The sequence below is a fragment of the Somniosus microcephalus genome, unplaced genomic scaffold (assembly GCF_052327205.1).
Source record: "Somniosus microcephalus isolate GS21.2 unplaced genomic scaffold, FLI_Smic_1.0 unresolved_chr1, whole genome shotgun sequence".
Classification (NCBI taxonomy): domain Eukaryota; kingdom Metazoa; phylum Chordata; class Chondrichthyes; order Squaliformes; family Somniosidae; genus Somniosus; species Somniosus microcephalus.
This window is the reverse complement of record NW_028225179.1, coordinates 145370036-145391275: the sequence shown is the minus strand read 5'-3', so window position 1 is coordinate 145391275 and position 21240 is coordinate 145370036. Positions and strand designations below refer to the sequence as shown.

The 21240-nt window shown below is 47.5% G+C and overlaps 2 protein-coding genes across 2 annotated transcripts in view; one reads left to right on the top strand and one right to left on the bottom strand.

Moving 5' to 3' along the window:
- The window catches only part of LOC147096194 (E3 ubiquitin-protein ligase TRIM39-like), a 546064-nt gene that overhangs the window by 470024 nt on the left and 54800 nt on the right, over window positions 1–21240 (bottom strand). The gene's annotated exons all lie outside the window — the stretch shown is intronic.
- The window catches only part of LOC147096195 (zinc-binding protein A33-like), a 75903-nt gene that overhangs the window by 32076 nt on the left and 22587 nt on the right, over window positions 1–21240 (top strand). Inside the window, exons 2-3 of the mRNA XM_085975065.1 lie at window positions 14070–14165; window positions 14512–14745. Coding sequence (XP_085831191.1) covers window positions 14070–14165; window positions 14512–14745 — 330 coding nt within the window. The remainder of the gene's footprint in view (window positions 1–14069; window positions 14166–14511; window positions 14746–21240) is intronic.

The following is a 21240-nucleotide window of genomic DNA, read 5'->3' as shown; positions in this document are numbered from 1 at the left end:
TTCCTTGCAGGGCTTGCTCCATAGCTCTTTGCCAGATAGCTGGAGTGGATGCTACTCCGAAAACCAGTTGATTGTACTGGTACAGACCTTTGTGTGTATTTATCGTGAGATTTTCTTTAGAGGCCTCTTCAACCTCCATCTGTAGATATGCCTGTGCCAAGTCAATTTTGGTGAAACGTTTCCCTCCGGATAGTGAGGCGAAAATATCTTCTATCCTCGGAAGAGGATACTGTACCATGTGAAGGACCGGGTTTACAGTCACCTTGAAGTCTCCACAGATGCGAATTTTTCTATGTTCTTCAGATTTATCATTCTTCAATGCTTTCTTCATGACTGGGACGATGGGAGTTGCCCACTCGCTCCAATCTATTTTAGATAATACGCCTGCCTTTTCCAAATTCTCCAGCTCTGCCTCGACTGCTGGACGAATTGCGTATGGCACCGGCCTTGCCTTAAAAAACCTGGGAATTGCTGCATCTTCCACTTTTATTGAGGCGGTGATGCCTTTCAAGGTTCCTAGTTTCTCTTGAAACACTTCCTTGGCGTTGGCCAAGATGTCTTTTAATCGTTCAGGTATGACGTCATCATCATTTTTTTCCTTACTGGTCACCGTCAGTGCCTGAATGGAGTGCCAGTCTAAACGTATTTTCCTGATCCATTCATGTCCCAACAGCGGTGGACCACCATCTTGTAGAACGTATAAATACAACTTCTGTATTTCCTTGCCGTTGTATGCAACAGGCACCCTTATTTTTCCTTTGGGGTATACTTTCTGCCCCGTATAGGTTTTCAAGATAATGGATGTGTCTTTTAAAGGTATATGCGGAAATAGCCGCTCGTAATCCCGTCGATTTATGACGGTCAGAGCTGATCCTGTATCTAGCTCCATTTTAACTGGGGACCCTGCTATTGTGAGGGTAACCCAAATGGTCTGGTAATCTTCTTTGGCAATTACATTATGTAATTTGAGAGAGCTTAGTCTCTTGTTCCCGGAGTCGCTATCGCTCTTCTGGTCTTCGGAGCTACTGTCCGTCATCATTTGTACCTTTCTGTGCTTTTCCTTATTGATTTTTTTCCTGTTAGTGGATTTTTTGTTTCCAGATCGGCATACACGTGTAATGTGTCCCATCTTTCCGCAATGCCTGCATGCTTTGTCCTTGAACCAGCAGTCCCTCTGGTCATGGGTGGATCTGCCGCAGCGATAACATCTCTCGAAACCCCGTGTCATTTCATGGGTGCCGAAGTCTTGTGGCTTTTGCTGTATCTCTGCAGCTCCTCTTGCACTGAAAGCCTTGTCCAGTGTTAAATCTTTCTCAGAAAGTAGCCTTTTTTGTGTTCCTACACTTAGGAGACCGCAGACGAATTTGCCTCGTAGAGAATCTGTCAGTCCTGCCTCGAATTGGCAGTGTAGGGTATCAACAATCTCCTTAAAATTCTTGTCCATCGGTTCGGCTGGAGTGATTAAGTTTCGTAACAGCTTGTATGTCTTTGCGCCCATTAGATTTAGAAGTACTGAAGCTTTTTTTTCATCTTCTATTCCATTTGCGGTGCAATATACCTCCACTCTTTCCACATATGTGGTCCAATCCCCTCTCTCGTTATCAAAAGCATCAATATTGCCGGAATTAGGCATCTTAGAAAAGATATGGCGCTTCCCGCGCTTTTCTTTCTTTTCTGCAGAAAAGATATGGCGCTTCCCGCGCTTTCCCGCCGCTGCTGCCGATGACGACGCTGTTTCCCGCGGTTTCCGTTCTTCTTTCTTTAATTTACAGTTGGAGACACGTTCCCGCCGGACTCTCTCTCTAGATCTGAACACCGACCTGCTTGCAGCGTCGGCCGTCTCCCGAGTGCTCCCTCCACGTCTGTGTGGTAAACCACTGTTATACCTGTCTGTATGTGTATGTGTATTCCACTAGGTACAGGTCTGGACATGCCTCGGCTGACTCCTCCCACTATTCCAGGTATATAAGTGACTACCTCCCAGTCCCTTAGTATTCTGGACGGGTCGACCACTCGAGACTAGACCTTCATTCTTTAGTTAATAAAAGCCTGGTTGTTACTCGCTTAACCTCAGTCTTTTGAGTAATTGATGGCGCATCAATTTTATTTACTAAATTTTTTATAATGGAGAAGATCCTCACACCAGCATGCCTGGACCTGGACAGTCGGGAAGCGGACGCTTCCACCAAGTTTGCTCACTGGCTCATGTGCTTCGAGGCATTCCTGACTGCCTCCACTGCGGTCGTAACGGATGCGAACAAACTGTCTGTCCTGATCTCCAAGGTGAACCACCGAGTGTACTCAGTCATCCGGGACGCGACCTCGTACACAGCCGCCCTCCAGCTCCTCAAGACCCAGTACACGCGCCCTGTGAACGAAGTTTACGCCAGGCACCTCCTGGGGAGTCGCAAGCAACAACCTGGGGAATCGACTGAGGAATACCTCCAAGCACTGTCCGTGCTTGGCCGGGCCTGTGGGTGTAAGGCGGTAACGCCCACTAAGTACACGGAGGAACTGATCCGGCATGCCTTCGTAGCGGGCCACAGGTCCAACTACACCCGACAGCGACTGCTGGAGCAGAGTGACCTCACCCTCGACAAAGCCTCCGAAATCGCACTAATGCTGGACGCAGCCTACCGGGGCATGGATGCCTACTCCTCTGCACCGTGGACGCCGCGGGGAACGACAACCTGGGACACGGTAGGACAGCCCCATAGCACCGTGCCACCCCAGCCACAGCCCAACAACGGCCCAACCACCGCAGCAGTGTCCCAAAGCCAGACAGCAGTATCCCAAGGCCAGAAATGCTACTTCTGTGGCCAGGCCAAACACCCCAGAGCGCGCTGCCCGGCGAAGAATGTGACCTGCTCGGGCTGCAGGAAAAAGGGACACTACGCTAGCGTCTGCAAGGCCAAAGCCACCCCGAACGCCAGCAGCGCCACGTGTGGGCCGTGCGAGCCGCCATCTTGGGCCCCCAACAGCGCCGCGTGCGGGCCGCCATCTTGGGCCTCCCCAGCCATGTGCGAACCACCGCAGCAGCAGCCATCTTGGACGACTCCAGCCACATGGGAATCATGGACGCCGCCATCTTGGACACCAGCCGGGACGCAGCAGGCCGCCAACCCCCCCCCATCTGATACCCGCAGCGACACACCGACCCCTACGCTGGCCTCTGTTACGCTGGACCAAACGAGACCGCACCAACTAGCTCGGTCCAAAATGGACGTTAAGGTAAACGGCCATGCAATAAACTGCCTTTTTGACTCTGGGAGCACAGAGAGCTTCATCCACCCCGACGCGGTGCGGCGTTGCTCTCTCCCAGTCCTGCCTGCGCACCAGCGGATTTCTATGGCCGCCGAGTCCCAGTCAGCGGACATTGGCGGCTACTGCGTGGTGACACTAGTACTACTACTAGTGTTCAATAATTTTAAACTCCTGGTCCTGCCCCAACTTTGCGCTGCCGTTCTACTGGGGTTGGATTTCCAGTGCCACCTCAAAAGCGTTATGATGGCGTACGGTGGCCCCCTCCCCCCACTCACAGTCCGCAGCCAGCAGCCTCCAAATTGCCCGCTGTGCACCAGATGCAACCTCTCCACACTCAGAGTCCCACCCCCCCCTACTGTTTGCTAACCTCACCCCCGACTGTAAGCCCATCGCCACAAAGAGCAGGCGATACAGTGCCGAGGACAGGGTTTTTATCAAAACCGAAGTGGAGCGGCTCCTGAAGGAGGGGATTATTGAGGGCAGCTCCAGCCCCTGGCGAGCCCAGGTTGTGGTCGTTAAGACCGGCGAGAAACAACGCCTGGTCATCGACTACAGCCAAACAATAAACCGCTACACCCTGCTGGACGCCTACCCACTCCCCCGCATAGCTGACATGGTCAACCAGTTCGCGCAGTACCGCGTCTTTTCGACCATTGACCTGAAATCAGCGTACCACCAGCTCCCCATCCGCCCCGAAGACCGCCAGTATACTGCTTTTGAGGCAAACGGCCGCCTCTATCACTTCCTTAGGGTTCCCTTTGGCGTTACCAACGGGGTCTCCGTCTTCCAAAGGGAGATGGACCGGATGGTCGATCAAAACGCGCTGCAGGCCACTTTCCCTTACCTAGACAATGTGACCATCTGCGGCCATGACTTGCAGGACCATGACGCAAACCTCGAGAAATTCCTCCGCACCGCCGAACTCCTGAACCTGACATATAACAAGGAGAAGTGCATATTCCGCACAGACCGCCTCGCCATCCTTGGCTGTGTTGTGGAACACGGGGTCATCGGTCCCGACCCGGACCGGATGCGTCCCCTTATGGAACTCCCACTGCCCCACTGCCTAAAAGCTCTGAAGAGGTGCCTAGGGTTTTTTTCCTACTACGCCCAGTGGGTCCCCTACTATGCAGACAAAGCCCGTCCGCTGATCAAATCCACCTCTTTTCCCCTGATGGCAGAGGCCCGCTCGGCCTTCCACCGTATCAAGGAGGACATTGCCAAAGCCACCATGCACGCAGTGGACGAATCCATCCCCTTCCAGGTGGAAAGCGATGCGTCCGACTTCGCTCTGGCCGCCACCCTTAATCAGGCGGGGAGACCTGTGGCATTCTTCTCACGAACCCTCCAGGGCCCGGAGACCAGACAGCCCGCGGTCGAGAAGGAGGCCCAGGCTATTGTGGAGGCTGTGCGTCATTGGAGGCACTACCTGGCCGGAAAACGATTTACCCTGCTCACTGACCAGCGTTCAGTTGCTTTTATGTTCAACAACAAGCAGAGGGGCAAAATCAAAAATGACAAGATCTTGAGGTGGAGAATCGAACTTTCCACCTACAATTACGAGATCTTGTACCGGCCTGGGAAGCTCAATGAACCCCCAGATGCCCTATCGCGTGGCACCTGCGCCAGCGCGCAGATCGATAGGCTGAGGGCCCTCCACAATGACCTCTGCCACCCGGGGGTCACCAGGTTCTTCCACTTCATCAAGGCCCACAACCTGCCTTACTCCATTGAGGAGGTCAGGACCATGACCAAGAACTGCCAAGTCTGCGCTGAGTGCAAACCGCACTTTTATAGACCAGACAGAGCCCACCTGATAAAAGCCACTCGCCCTTTCGAACGCCTGAGCGTCGATTTTAAAGGGCCTCTCCCCTCCTCCGACCGCAATGTGTACTTCCTCAACATCATTGACGAGTACTCCCGTTTCCCGTTCGCTATCCCCTGCCCGGACATGACCAGTGCCACGGTCATTAAATGTCTGAACGACCTCTTCACCCTGTTCGGATTCCCCAGCTATATCCATAGCGACCGGGGCTCATCGCTTATGAGCGACGAACTCCGCCAGTACCTGCTCGCTAGGGGTATAGCCACAAGCAGGACCACCAGTTACAACCTCCGGGGGAACGGACAGGTGGAAAGAGAGAATGCAACAGTTTGGAAGGCCGCCCTACTAGCCTTAAAGTCTAGGGGCCTTCCGACCTCCCGCTGGCAGGAGGTGCTCCCCGATGCGCTCCACTCGATTCGGTCACTGCTCTGCACTGCCACCAATGCCACCCCTCACGAGAAAATGTTTGTCTTCCCAAGGAAGTCCACATCGGGGACAGCGTTACCGCCATGGCTGACGTCCCCAGGGCCGGTACTACTGAGAAGACACGTGAGGACCAATAAAACGGACCCCTTGGTCGAGAGGGTCGACCTCCTCCACGCCAACCCCCAGTACGCTTACATTGCATACCCGGACGGGCGGGAGGACACAGTCTCCATACGAGACCTCGCACCCTCGGGGACCGCTGTAACCCACTACCCATTACCACCCCCCCCACGACACCCTCGGGGACCGCTGTAACCCACTACCCATTACCACCCCCCCCCACGACACCCTCGGGGACCGCTGTAACCCACTACCCATTACCACCCCCCCCCCCACGACCCGATATCCAACCCCAGCAGCCGGCTCGCCTTGGACCGTCACCCACGAGGACTACACTCCAGCGCCCCAGCCTACACGGGACGCGACGCCGGAAGCTCCACCACCCCTGCCGTCGCCACGTCGATCACAGCGGCAGACAAGAGCTCCAGAGAGACTCCAATACACGAACTTTTAAATACACTTCACCCCGCCGGACTCATTTTTAAACAAGGGGTGAATGTGGTAAACCACTGTTATACCTGTCTGTATGTGTATGTGTATTCCACTAGGTACAGGTCTGGACATGCCTCGGCTGACTCCTCCCACTATTCCAGGTATATAAGTGACTACCTCCCAGTCCCTTAGTATTCTGGACGGGTCGACCACTCGAGACTAGACCTTCATTCTTTAGTTAATAAAAGCCTGGTTGTTACTCGTTTAACCTCAGTCTTTTGAGTAATTGATGGCACATCAGTCTGTCACTGCTTGCCTCCGCTTTCGCCGCTCGGCCCAGCTGTAGAGCCAGCTGCTGGAGCCCCAGCCTGACGCCCAGGAAGGATTACCACAGTACCGGCCACCAGCTTGGCCAGCTGGTGAAACAACAGCTTCTTTCACTTCTTGATTCTTCTGGACGCCAGAGGAATCGATGTCCTTGAGGTGCTGCCGAATTGTAGGTAAGTCCGTTTCCACTTCATCGCCACTGTTGTGTCTGTGTGTTGATAGAGACACTGAAGACAGGAGTTGGTTTGATAGGTGTTTACTAAACAAAGTCTGGAGGGGAAACTAACGGATACAACACAATACTCAGGCTTATATAGCCGAGTGGCCATTACCGGCATTACAGTACACATGGGGCTCTTAAAGGCACATACACTACACACCCCCTTTCTTGAGCACTGGTACGATGGGCGTTGCCCATTCACTCACGCTGACTGGTTCTAGTACTTCGCTTTCAACTAGGGCTTCTAAGTCAGCCTCGACTTTTGGTCTGATGGCATAAGGTACGGGTCGTGCCTTCATGAACTTGGGTTTGCTATCCTGCTTAATACGAAGCTTCACAGTAATATCTTTCATGCTACCCAGTTCTCCATTAAAGACTAATGCATGTTTCTTTAAGATGGCGGGTAAGCCTGGATCATTGTGTGACATCATGTAGACTGATGACCAGTCTAATTTTATTCTCTCCATCCACGAACGTCCCAGCAGGGAGGGGTTGTCTCCTTTAACTACGTAGAGTGGTAACTTCCTAGTTTGTCCATTCAACTGAACTGTGACCTCAGTGATACCTCTCACTTACTCTTTCACCGGTATATGTCTTTAACGCTATGTTAGCTGGCTGAAGTGGAAGGTGCTTTAATGTCTTTTTGTAGACTGTCTCTGACATAAGAGATACTGCTACCCCGGTATCGATCTGCATTCACACAGGCTACCCCTCTAGCAAGGGTGAGACCCAGTAGCCATGCGAATCCCCAGCTACAGTCAGCGTGTTCAGTGATAGTTCCTCCTCTGAAGTGTCACTTGCCTCTGTTTTGTCCTGTTCTACAGAGCGGACATGCTTCTTTGTCTTTTGTCTGAATGTTTTTTTCTTCCTTCCGTCTTTGGCGTTTTCTCTGTGTCCTTTTTATTTCTGCATGCGCGCTGAATATGTCCCTTTTTACCACAGCTGTGGCAATCCATGTCCACACACCAGCATGCAGACACAAGATGCCCCGTTTTGCCACAACGGAAACATGGCCCTTGGCTCTCTGTTCTTTCTTTGTGCACTTTTTCTGTTGCACCCAACTGTTGAGCTTCCTTAGCTGCCAATTCCATGGAAATACTGATTTCAATGGCCTTTTGTAGAGTCAGATTACTCTCCGTTAATAGTCTCTTCTGTATGGCTTCAGTTCTCATACCACACACTAGCCTGTCTCTTATAGTACCATTTAGCATGTCATTAAACTCACAGTGCTCTGATAGTCTTTTTAGTGCAGCTACAAACATGGTCACTGTTTCTCCTTCCTGGTTACGCCTGTGGAACCTAAACCTCTCCGCTATGACTAGGGGTTTGGGTGAAAAATGCCCTTTTAGTATCTCCACAATTTCGCTATATTGTTTAGTTCCTGGTTTATCTGGATGCACTAAAGTATGCAAAAGATTGCAAGTCTTTGGTCCCATCACACTTAACAATGTAGGTACTACTTTGTTCCCTCCAATGTCATTTGCTTGTGTGAAGTATTCAAATCGTTCTGTGTATGAGCTCCATTGTTCGACATTCTCATCAAATGGTCCAATGTTACCGATAATTCCAGCCATTTTCCTTCTCTCAGGCTCCTAATTATCAGTCACTAAGGATCCTTCCAATGTTGAACTCAACTAAAATCACTATCAGTTATTTAGTGCTTCAATTCACAGATCGTTTCACAGTTGAATAAATGTCCTTCCCGATTTACTCACTGCTTTTCCTCCTCTTCCTCAAGTCGTTAGTACCTTATACATCGTCTCGTCTTCCCGCCATTGCAAGCTCCTTTATCCTCGAGCCAGCCTCACTTTAATAAACTGTCCACGGCAAAAATAACAGTTTTAAACACGTAAAACCCGACTATCTTCTGCACAGCAGAGCCATGTAAGTTCAGACGTCCTCGTCGCCACTTTTGCTAAATCTCAAGAGTTTAGTAACCTTGCTTGTATAACAATTAAAAGAGTACGCAGGAAACAGAGTTCAGTTAACAGCCATCTTGCAAGAGAATCTCCTCAACTAAAATGCACTCTATTTCCCATAGTGCATTGCACATCACAACTACGGTAAGCTATGTGGGACAATTCAAATACAACATTCAAAATACGCAACAGATATGAGCTCAATTTCCCTGAAGTATTAGTCCAGTAACATAACCACTAGGTTACTGTAGGTAGAAGGTCATAAGATCGTAGAAGGAAAGGCAGATAGAAAACCAGAGACAGCCAAACAAAGATGCAGTTTGCAGGTCACAGTGAGATTGTAGTCGTAGGTGATTGTTCACTAAGAAGGTGGCTGGCCATTCGTGTCTTCAGGACAATACCTGCAGGATGGTGAGCTGCCAACCTGGAACAAGAGCAGTGCATAGAATTACATAGAATTTACAGCACAGAAACAGGCCATCGGGCTCAACAAGCGAGAGTCTAACCACCGCCCCTTGACATTCAACGGCATTACCATCGCCAAATCCCCCACCATCAACATCCTGGGGGACACCATTGACCAGAAACTTAACTGGACCAGCCACATAAATACTGTAGCAAAAAGAGCAGGTCAGAGGCTGGGTATTCTGCGGTGAGTCTCTCAGCTCCTGACTCCCCAAAGCCTTTCGACCATCTACAAGGCAGAAGTCAGGAGTGTGATGGAATACTCTCCACTTGCCTGGATGAGTGCAGCTCCAACAACACTCAAGAAGCTCGACACCATCCAGGACAAAGCAGCCCACTTGATTGGCACCCCCTCCACTTCCTTAAACATTCACTCCCTCCACCACCGGCGTACCGTGGCTGCAGTGTGTATCATCTACAAGATACACTGCAGCAACTCGCCAAGGTTCTTCAGCAGAACCTCCCAAACCCGCAACCTCTTCCACCTAGAAGGAGAAGGGCAGCAAGCACATGGGAACACCACCACCTCCAAGTTCCCCTCCAAGTCACACACCATCTTGACTTAGAAGTATATTGCCGATCTTCATCGTCGCTGGGTCAAAAGCCTTGAACTCCCTACCTAACAGCACTGAGGGAGTACCTTCACCACACGGACTACAGTGGTTCAAGAAGGCGGCTCACCACCACCACCACCTTCTCAAGGGCAACTAGAGTTGGGCAATAAATACTGGCCTGGCCAGCGACACCCACATCACATAAAATGAATGATAAAAAAAACTGTTCCATGCTGTTGTTTATGCTCCACAAGAGCCTCTTCTCACCCTATCACCACATCCACTTCCTGTGGTACAGAGTTCCACACCCCAACCCCTCTCTGGGTAAAGAATTCGCTCCTGAACCCTCCCCATTGCATTTACTAGTGACCATCTTACATACATGACCTCCAGCCTTGAGCTCTCCCAAGTGGAATCATCCGCATATTGTAATTATCCTGTAATTTGTGCTTTGGCGCTTTTCAAATCCAGGGACAACGTGACCATAAACATTTTACATCAGCAGATTTGGATTGTTCACCAGTCTGGGTAATTTAGATAAAGTGCTTGGATTTTTTTAATGCTTTACCCTTAACACAGGCTCGCATTTGTATTGTTGTTGCAGAAGAAAGTGATAATTTCACATTATTCTAAAAACCAGTTTACAGATCAGTGCAAGTTGATCGGCCCTTTCACTGCACGGCACACTCTGTAGTGCTGTAAAGATCCTGGTGTAGGTTGTTCACAGGGAGTAACAGGATATATTGTACACTGAGGGAGTGGGATCACAAGACGTGGCAGCGCTGGGCGAAGGATTTGCGGTTTGACAGTGCTGGGTTTAGAGAGCCGTTCATGGGGAATACAGTATAGGCCCAGGAGTCCAGCAGCTGAAAACAATGTTGGTGCAACAGGTGAGGACAAAGGGCAAAAACTGCCACGGCCACAACAGGGGCATCAATTGTAGATGTGGTCACACCAGATAACCAGAGAACGGCACATCAGGGCACATAGTCACGGCTGCAAAAGGAGCACCAATACTAGCAGAAGCCACACCAGAGGGGAAACCGAGCTACAACTGCACCAAGAGTAGAGATGAGTAAAGCAAAACTCAAACCCAGGCCCCTGAGAGAGGTTACGTGGAGAAAACTTACTGGATCGACATCCAACAGGAGTTGGGCCAATTTATGGGTAAATTTAACTATTGCTTGCTAACTTTATCTTCGTGAATTTCAGGTGCGCCACTTCATGGGTTTGGCTTGTACAGAGAAACTGCACCTCCCCCTCTCCATCAACAACAGAAAATACTTCAACGTAGAATGATGGAACTGATAATAAAAACAGAAAATGCTAGAAATAAATAGCGAGTCAGTCAATATCTGTAAAGAGCAAAGGCAGGTTATAATGTTTTGGATAGGTCCCCTTCACCAGTCAGTGCAAGGTTTCAGACCTCACAGCTAAATCTATCTTGCTTACAACCACAGGGCCGTGTGGGGTTGATGCCTACATCTATAAAACTGTAGCAGGGAAAAGTAGTATTGGTAAAGAAGCTGTTCTGTGCTTCGATGGCCAATATGGCAATAAGCGGATTTTTTAGGGCAAAGCTACTTGACAATCAGGCTGCTTCAGTCTCTCTTTTGTTCTGTGCCTGATTCAGAACAAACATTTGATCATTTTTAATCCTGTTGGAGAAGTGAGTTGAATTATTCTGGGTTCTATTGACATTTGTATATCAACCAAGCTTCGCACTTGCTGTTCAATTCAGGAGAAATGTGGAACTTGTTACCACAATCAGTAGTTCAGGCAAATAGCAATGATGTATTTAAGGGGAAGCTAGATAAGTACATGAGGGAGGAAGGAATAGACGGTTATGCTGATGGGGGTAGATGAAGAGGGGTGGGGGGAGGCTCCTGTGGAGCATAAACACCAGCATAGACCAGTTGGGCCGAATGGCCTGTTTCTGTGCTGTACATTCTATGTAATTGTATCAGTTTCTATATGCTTGTTATATTATCTGTATATTACTAAAAATCTTGTGGAGGGCACATAGTGGCTGTCCTCAAATGTACTTCCTATTATCACCATTTTTGGTTATATTTTTGTGTCAACATTTCCCATTGTAAAGTGCCCTGTCAGCATTGCTATGATGTAGTTGCAGACTCTGCACTCTAGGAGGCTCTGTGGAGTGAGTTTCTGAATTCTTTCTCCCAAATCCACTACCAGCTTCCGAATGGAAAACACCGATAATGTAGCGGTTCGTGTAGATCGCCACTAAATAAGAGAGTTTGACTTCGACGAACTATTAACAAGTTGTTTATTTACAGGAACAGACTAATTACATCAGGTAAGATGGCTGACTGTAGGAGCAGCGTGGTATAGGTCTTGTCCCAGCGGGGACTCCACGAGGACTGAGTTCGCAGTCCTGTGGGGAGCGTGATGACGTCATCGCGTTTGTGTTGTGACGTCATCACGTTCGCGTTTCCCGCGCTTAGGGCGTCACGTGATGCGCGTCGTTGCGTCGCTGGCCGTTGAGGCCGAGGTCACGAGGCCGGGCTGTGCCGGTGCTTGCCGCGGGAGCGGAAGATCGCGTCGCTCCCGTCGGCTGGCCGTTGAGGCCGAAGACGCTGGGCCGGGCTGTGCCGGCGCACGCACATCACGTCGTACGTGACGTGACGCTAGGGCGCGTCTTAAAGGGGCAATGGCCCCAAGAGGTAAGTTAAAAGGGCAACGGCCCCAAAAGGTAAGTTAAAGGGAATTATGTGTCTTTTATATAAGGTACAACCGGTGTTACCGCCATAATATCATCAACCAGCTCTCGGCAATGCTACGGGGAGTTTACAATAACATGTATTTTAACTTGTATCTATTGGGGTAGCTGAGGAAACAACCTGGCAGTGAAAATACATCAGTAAAGAAAGATTTGAGTAACTTTTATTGGTTCATTTTGTTGCAATTTCTGGGTCCTGATTGGTAGGGTTGAGAAAAAACAGAACAACCTCATTGGTTGGTTCTAGGTGGATTGGTAGTTCCTGATTGGGCGAATTTCCTACCTGTCCATACTTGTGCAAATCAACATGGTTAATAACAGAGAGTAGTTATTTCAGCCAATCAGGTAGGAGTACGATGGACGTTTTGAGATTTGACCTTTTCGACTGTGACGCCTGTAACACTTTGAGATATGACCAACTCACGAGGTTAACATTGTATTATAAAGCAGTGGAACTCCTGTGGCATTGACTCATGGGTGTAATGGTGTCTACGGCATGGTTGTTTATTAGTAAGAAGAGCAATGGTTTCAACAGCATGGGCTCAACAAGAGTGAGTACAGTAATAGTCGAGTTAATTTCTTGACAGTATTTCAAATCAGCTTAAAATAAACCAAAGCCGCCCAAATTCTCCATTAACTTCATATCTCGGCCCACACATTCATGATTCGTGTCAGCTGTGGCTCAGTGGGTAGCACTCTCACTTCTGAGTCAGAAGGTTGTGGGTACAAGTCCCACTCCAGGGACTTGAGCACATAAAGCTAGGCTGACCCTCCAGTGCAGTACTGAGGGAGTGTTGCACTGTCGGAGGTGCCGTCTTTAGGATGAGACGTTAAACTGAGGCCCCATCTGCTCTCTCAGTTGGACGTAAAAGATCCCATGGCACTATTTTGAAGAAGAGCAGGGGAGTTATCCCTGGTGTCCTGGTCAATATTTATCCCTCAACCAACATAACAAGAACAGATTATCTGGTCATTATCACATTGCTGTTTATGGGAGCTTGCTGTGCGCAAATTGGCTGCTGCGTTTCCCACATTACAACAGTGACTACATTCCAAGAAGTGCTTCATTGGCTGTAAAGCACTTTGAGACATCCGGTGGTCGTGAAAGGCGCTATATAAATGCAAGTCATTCTTCTTTCAAAGGAAATGGAATCAGGTGGTTCCTGTAGCGGGCGGCCGATCCCTAACGCCAGTTTTATGCCAGACAGCAAGCTGAAAATCTATCTTAGAAACTGCTGAATGTGAAGAAAAAGAGGCCCCATAAAAGTCTGAGAGCTGTACATAGGAGCAGGAATAGGTCGTTCAGCCCGTTGAGCCTGTTTTGCCATTCAGTTAGATCATGGCTGACCTGTATCTTAACTCCATCTAGCTGCCTTGGTTCTGTAACCCTTAATATCCTTGCTAACAAAAATCCTTCAGTCTCAGTTTTGACATTTTCAATTGACCCCCAGCCTTGCAGCTTTTTGGGGGGGAGAGTTCCTGATTTCCACTACCCTTTGTGTTAAGAAGTGCTTCCTGACATCACCCCTGAACGGCCTGGCTTTCATTTTAAGGTTCTGCCCCCTTGTGGACTCTCCCACCAGAGGAAATAGTTTCTCTCTATCTCCCCTCGCAACTCCTTTAATCACCTTAAACACCTCAGTTAGATCACTCCTTAATCTTCTATATTCGAGGGAATGAATGCTCTGAGAATTTTCATTGATTAAATTAGATGGTATTTAATTTTCAGCTGTTTATGGCACAAAAGTGTACAAATTAACTGATCTTTGTTCAGGAGGAACTGCGAACTTTACTGAAGCCGGTCCAGGACAAGAAGAAGGAATGTGACGCTGTAAAACGTGATTATGTGAAAACATTAACCTACATTCAGGTACATTTGATGTCACTTTGTTGTATATTTTCCAATCACGATTTGTTTTTCTTTGAACCGTTGAATGTCCATTACCAAAGTAAAATCTCAATTTAGCAAATCATTGAGTTAGCACAGACACTTCCCTTGTGCTGGTGAAACCAGAATTAAAGAAAATACAGCAGCTCGATCCTCAGTTAGAGCTCCCTCTTCTGAATAAATTATCATCTGGTCCCCATTAACTGGATTTCACTGCAGCAGAGAATGTTTTTCTCTAAAAGATTCTTGTATGAAGAGAACTGCACAGGCTGCACAACCTTTTTAAAATGCTCATTTGTTTTTTCAATCTCCTCACTATTTTCCAAAGGACCAAGGCGTAAAGACAGAGAAACAGATTAAAGCAGAATTTGAAAAACTTCACCAGTTTCTCCGTGAGGAAGAGAGGATTGTGTTGAAAGATCTGAAACTGGATAAAAAGAAAAACAGTCAGGAGATGAAGGGGAGGATTGAGAAGATAACGGAGGAAATCTCATCGCTTTCAGTCACTGTTCAGGATATTGAACAAGAGCTGAGTGAACAGGACAGCATCAAGTTTTTAACGGTAGCTGTTTATTTATTTGTTTTTTGTTTCCTTCGTCCCTCTTTGACACAGTCTTCAAGATCGTGCAGGGTGTGCCATCAAAACCTGGAATATTACATTGAATTACAGAGTATTTACAGCACAGAAACAGGCCTTTCGGCCCAACAGGGCCATGTTGGTGTTTGTGCTCCACACGAGCCTCCTCCCACCCTTCGTAGACTAAGCCCATCAACATATTCTATTCCTTTCTCCCTCGTGTTTATCTAGATTCCCCTTAAATACATTTATACTATTCACCTCAACCACTCCATGTGGTAGCGCGTTCCACGTTCTCACCACTCTCTGGGTAAAGAAGTTTTATTACGTTAAAGGCACTATATAAATGTAAGTTATGTTGAATTTACTATTGGATTTATTAGTGACTTTCTTGTATTTATTCCCCCTAGTTCTGGTCTCCCCTGCAAGTGGACACATCTTCTCTACGTCTATCAAACCCTTTCATAATCTTAAAGACCTCCACCAGGTCACCCCTCAGTCTTCTCTTTTCTAGAGAAAAGAGCCCCAGCCTGTTCACTCTTTCCTGATTGGTACAACCTCTCCGTTCTGGTATCATTCCAGTAAATCTTTTGTGCACCTTCTCCAGGGCCTCTATCTTTTTTATAATATGGAGACCAGAACTGTTCCCAGTACTCCAAGTGTGGTCTAACCAGGGTTCTATACAAGTTTAAGATAACTTCTCTGCTTCGCAATTCTCTAGAAATGAACCCCAGTACTTTGTTTGTTTTCGTGGCCTTATTAACCTGTGTCACTACTTCTAGTGATTTGTGTATCTGGTATCCCCAGATCCCTCTGTTCCTCTTCCCCATTTAGACTTATTTTCCAAGGAGTATGTGGCCTCCTTTTCTTCTGACCAAAATGTACCACCTCACACTTGCCTATATTGAAGTTTATTTGCCAATTACACGCCCATTCTGCAAGTTTATTAATGTCTTTCTGTATTTTATCGCGGTCCTCCTCAGTATTAACTATATCCCCCAACATAACTTTGGTTCTGTATTCACAAAGGAGGACACAAATAACCTCCCAGGAATATCGGCAAACATAGGGACTAATGAGAGGGAGGAGCTGACAGAAATTAGTATCTCTAGGGATATGGTGTTGGGTAAGTTGAGGGGACTGAAGGCCGACAAATCCCCGGGGCCTGATAAACTACATCCTAGGGTACTTAAGGAGGTGGCCCTGGAGATAGCAGATGCTCTAAGGATCATCTTCCGGAACTCCATTGACTCGGGAACAGTACCCGTGGATTGGAGGGTAGCTAATGTTACCCCAATATTTAAAAAGGGGGGTAGAGAGAAAGCAGGGAATTATAGACCAGTAAGCCTTACATCGGTTGTGGGCAAAATGCTAGAGTCCATTATTAAGGATAAAATAGCGGAGCACTTGACAAATGGGGAAAGGATCGGACAGAGTCAACATGGATTTACAAAGGGTAAATCGTGTTTGACTAATCTGCTGGAATTTTTTGAGGAAGTAACTGGTAAAATAGATGGGGGAGAGCCAGTGGATGTGGTGTACCTTGACTTCCAGAAAGCCTTCGATAAGGTTCCACACAAAAGATTATCATGCAAAATTAAGGCTCATGGGATTGGGGGCAAAGTATTAACGTGGATAGAGAACTGGCTGGCGGATAGAAAACAGAGAGTTGGAATAAACGGCTCGTTTTCGGAGTGGCAGGCAGTGACCAGCGGGGTGCCGCAAGGATCTGTCCTGGGACCCCAGCTGTTCACAATATATATAAATGATCTGGATCAGGGAATTGGATGCAATATTTCCAAATTCGCTGACGACACTAAACTAGGAGGAGGGGTGGGCTCTGATGAGGATGTCAGGAGGCTACAGTGCGATTTGGACAGGTTGGGAGAATGGGCGGATACGTGGCAGATGCACTATAATGTGGATAAATGCGAGGTTATCCACTTTGGGGGTAAAAACAGGAGGGTAGATTATTATCTAAATGGCAATAGATTGGGAGATGGGGAAGTGCAGAGGGACCTGGGTGTTCTTGTGCACCAGTCACTGAAGGAGAGCATGCAGGTGCAACAGGCGATTAAGAAGGCAAATGGTATGTTGGCCTTCATATCAAGGGGGTTCGAGTATAGGAATAGGGATACCTTACTACAGCTGTACAAGGTGCTGGTGAGACCGCAACTGGAGTATTGTGTACAGTTTTGGTCGCCCCATCTGCGGAAGGATGTTCTTGCCATGGAAAGAGTGCAGCGGCGATTCACCAGGCTGATACCTGGAATGGCGGGAATGACCTACGAGGAGAGATTGAATAGTTTGGGCTTGTACTCACTGGAGTTTAGAAGATTGAGAGGGGATCTCATCGAAACATATAAAATTATGGCAGGCCTGGACAGGCTGAATTCAGAGAGAATGTTTCCAATGGCAGGGGAGCACAGAACCAGGGGCCACAGTCTAAAAATAGCGGGCAAATCATTTAAAACAGAGATGAGGAAGAATTTCTTCACTCAAAGAGTGGTGAGCCTGTGGAATTCCCTGCCACAGAGGGCTGTGAAGGCTAATTCAATAAATATTTTCAAGAGAGAATTGGATATATTTCTGAAGGCTAAGGGGATTAAGGGTTACGGAGAAAAGGCGGGGACGGGGTACTGAACTGGTAAGATCAGCTAAGATCTCAGAGGAAGATCAGCCATGATCTCATTGAATGGCGGAGCAGGCTCGAAGGGCCGAATGGCCTACTCCTGTTCCTATCTCTATGTTTCTATGTTTCTATAACAAAAACAGATTATCTGGTCATCATCACATTGCTGTTTGTGGGACCTTGCTGTGCGCAAATTGGCTGCCGCGTTTCCCACATTACAACAGTGACTCCACTTCAAATAGCACGTCATTGGCTGTAAAGCACTGTGATGTCCGTTGGTCGTGAAAGGCGCTATATAAATGTAAGTTTTTTTGGTGTCATCTGCAAATTTTGAAATTGTACTTCGAATTCCCGAGGTTGAGTAGTTTGGGCCTCTACTCATTGGAGTTCAGAAGAATGAGAGGCGATCTTACCGAAACACACAAGATTGTGAGGGGGCTTGATCGGGTGGATGCGATGAGGATGTTTCCACTGATGGGTGAGACTAGAACTAGGGGGCATAATCTTAGAATAAGGGGCTGCACTTTCAAAACTGAGATGAGGAGAAACTTCTTCACTCAGAGGGTAGTAAATCTATGGAATTTGCTACCCCAGAGAGCTGTGGAAGCTGCAACATTAAATAAATTTAAAACGGAGATAGACAGTTTCCTAGCAGATAAGGGAATTGGGGGTTATGGGGAGAGGGCAGGGAAGTGGACGTGAGTCTGGATTCGGATCAGCCATGATCCTATTGAATGGTGGAGCAGGCCCGAGGGGCCGTATGGCCTACTCCTGCTCCTACTTCTTATGTCCAAAGGGTTTCTGTAAATGGTGAACAACAGTGGTCCCAGCACCGATCCTTGTGGAACACAACTTTACACCTTTTGTCAATCTGAGTAACTATTTTTAGAAACATAGATAGAAACATAGAAGATAGGAGCAGGAGTAGGCCATTCGGCCCTTCGAGCCTGCTCCGCCATTCAATGAGATCATAGCTGATCATCCAAATTCAGTACCCTGTCCCTGCCTTGTCCCCATATCCCTTGATCCCTTTAGCCTTAAGAAATATATCCAACTCCTTTTTGAATATATTTAATGAACTGGCCTCCACTGCCCTCTGTGGCAGAGAATTCCACAGGTTCACCACTCTCTGGGTGAAGAAATTCCTCCTCATTTCAGTCCTAAATGGCTTACCCCTTATCCTTAGACTATGACCCCTGGTTCTGGACTCCCCGGCCATCATAAACATCCTTCCTGCATCTAGTCTGTCCAGGCCTGACAGAATTTTATAGGTTTCGATGAGATCCCCTCTCAATCTTCTAAACTTCAGTGAGTATAAGCCCAATCGACACAATCTCTCCTCATACGTCATTCCTGCCATCCCAGGTATCAGCCTGGTGAATCTTCGCTGCACTCCTTCCATGGCAAGGACGTCCTTCCTCAGGTAAGGCGACCAAAACTGCACACAATACTCAAGGTGCGGTCTCACCAAGGCCCTGTACAACTGTAGCAAGACATCCTTGTTCCTGTACTCGAACCCTCTTGCTACGAAGGCCAACATACCATTTGCCGCCTTAACCGCCTGCTGCACCTGCATGCTTACCTTCAGCGACTGGTGCACAAGAACACCCAGGTCTCTTTGCACTTCCCCTTCTCCCAATCTATTGCCATTCAAATAATAATCTGCCTTCCTGTTTTTGCCACCAAAGTGGATAACCTCACATTTATCCACATTATAGTGCATTTGCCATGTTTCTGCCCAATCACCCAATCTGTCCAAATCGTACTGGAGTTTCTTGACATCCTCCTCACAGCTTACCCTCCCACCCAGCTTTGTGTCGTCTGCAAATTTGGAGATATTACATCCAATTCCCTCGTCCAGATCATTAATATATATTGTGAACAGCTGGGGTCCTAGGACCGATCCTTGCGGTACCCCACTAGTCACTGCCTGCCACTCGGAAAACGACCCGTTTATTCCAACTCTCTGCTTTCTATCCGCCAACCAGTTCTTTATCCAAGTCAATACCTTGCCCCCAATCCCATGTGCCTTAATTTTGCACGCTAATCTCTTATGTGGGACCTTATCGAAAGCCTTCTGAAAGTCCAAATGCACCACATCCACTGGTTCTCTCTCATCTATTTTACCAGTTACATCCTCAAAAAATTCCAGTAGATTAGTCAAGCATGATTTACCTTTTGTAAATCCATGTTGACTTTGTCCGATCCTGTCACTGCTTACCAAGTGCTCTGCTATTACATCTTTTATAATAGATTCTAGCATTTTCCCCACTACCGATGTCAGGCTTACCGGTCTATAATTCCCCGCTTTTTCTCTACCACCTTTTTTGAACAGTGGGGTAACATTAGCTACCCTCCAATCCATGGGTACTGTTCCAGAGTCTATCGAGTTCTGGAAGATGGCCAGCAATGCATCTACTATTTCTAGGGCCACTTCCTTAAGTACCCTGGGATGTAGATTATCAGGCCCTGGGGATTTATCGGCCTTCAGTCCCATCAATTTTCCTAACACCATTTCCCTACAAATACTGATTTGTCTCACCATTTCTCTGTTTTCTGTTCTGTAGCCAGCTTGCTATCCATTCTGCTGCTTGTCCCCTGACTCCACATGTTCTGACCTTAGTCACGAGTCTACTATGCGGCACCTTATCAAAGGCCTTTTGGAAATCCAAATATGTTACGTCTACTGAATTCCCCTTGTCTACCCTTTCTGTTACTTCAGAGAATTCAATAAGGTTGGTCAAGCATGACCTTCCCTTTTGAAATCAGTGCTGACTATTCTTCATTATATTTTCAGATTCTAGATGTTTTTCTATTACATCTTTGAGTAAGGATTCCATTATCTTTCCTACTACTGACGTTCAGCTAATTGGTCTATAGTTCACTGGACTTGTTCTATCTCACTCACTAATATAAAACTCACTCACTAACCAAAATAAGACCAATCACCTGTGACCTTTGGTTTTCTGTCTCACACCCAAGAGCACTTTAACATGGAAGTTCCTAAATCTGGAGCTTGTTTGCTGTGAAATATTATTATAAGGGGACAGTTTCATTAAATCAAACATTGAAGAAAATAAACTTCATACAGAGTAAGAAACCCCTCAGAACGGTCAGACCATTCTCCCCCGAGAGTGCATTTACACTGCAGCTGCTAGTCAGAGAGCGGTAACGACAGTCCGGGATCAGCCAGGCAGGACCGTGTTCACATTGCTTGGCTCCTGCCTGGCTGGAACTGTACTGACTCTGTCCAGGAGAGAGCTCTGCACAGGGTCAGACACACAGATAGGCAGAGCTTTCTCCCAATAGTTCAATAGTTATATTCACACGCATTAAGCAAGTGTACTTTAACCTCTTTGTGCATCTGATGGTAAAATGGTGAGATGAGAAGCAGAGTGTGCCAGTGTTTTGTGATTGTTGCGAGTGCTTTACTTCTGTGACTACTGATTGGTGAAAGATGTTTGTTCAGTAAATATACACGTGAAGTACCGATATTGTGTGAGTGTGTAAGGTGTTTTCTACTGAACTAGTTCACGTGGTTAAAACGGTGTCTCTCTGGTCACACCTGTGGCTAGTCAGCCATTTCTATTGGACAACACTGGTCTAGATTCACAGATACATTCATCTCCTTTGGGCAAAGGACACATGCAGGTTACAACTTGAATAGATTAAAGTGACTCTCTTCAAATAATATTTTAATTCTAAGAATTTGAGACTCTTCAGGATTGTACAATTGGATTGTAGCTCTGTGAGTTGTGTTGTGCAGTCAGACCGAGTCAGTTGTAATGTGGAGTAACTCACAGTACAGTGAGGACAGGAAGAGGCAGTCCAATAACTTTCCATATTTA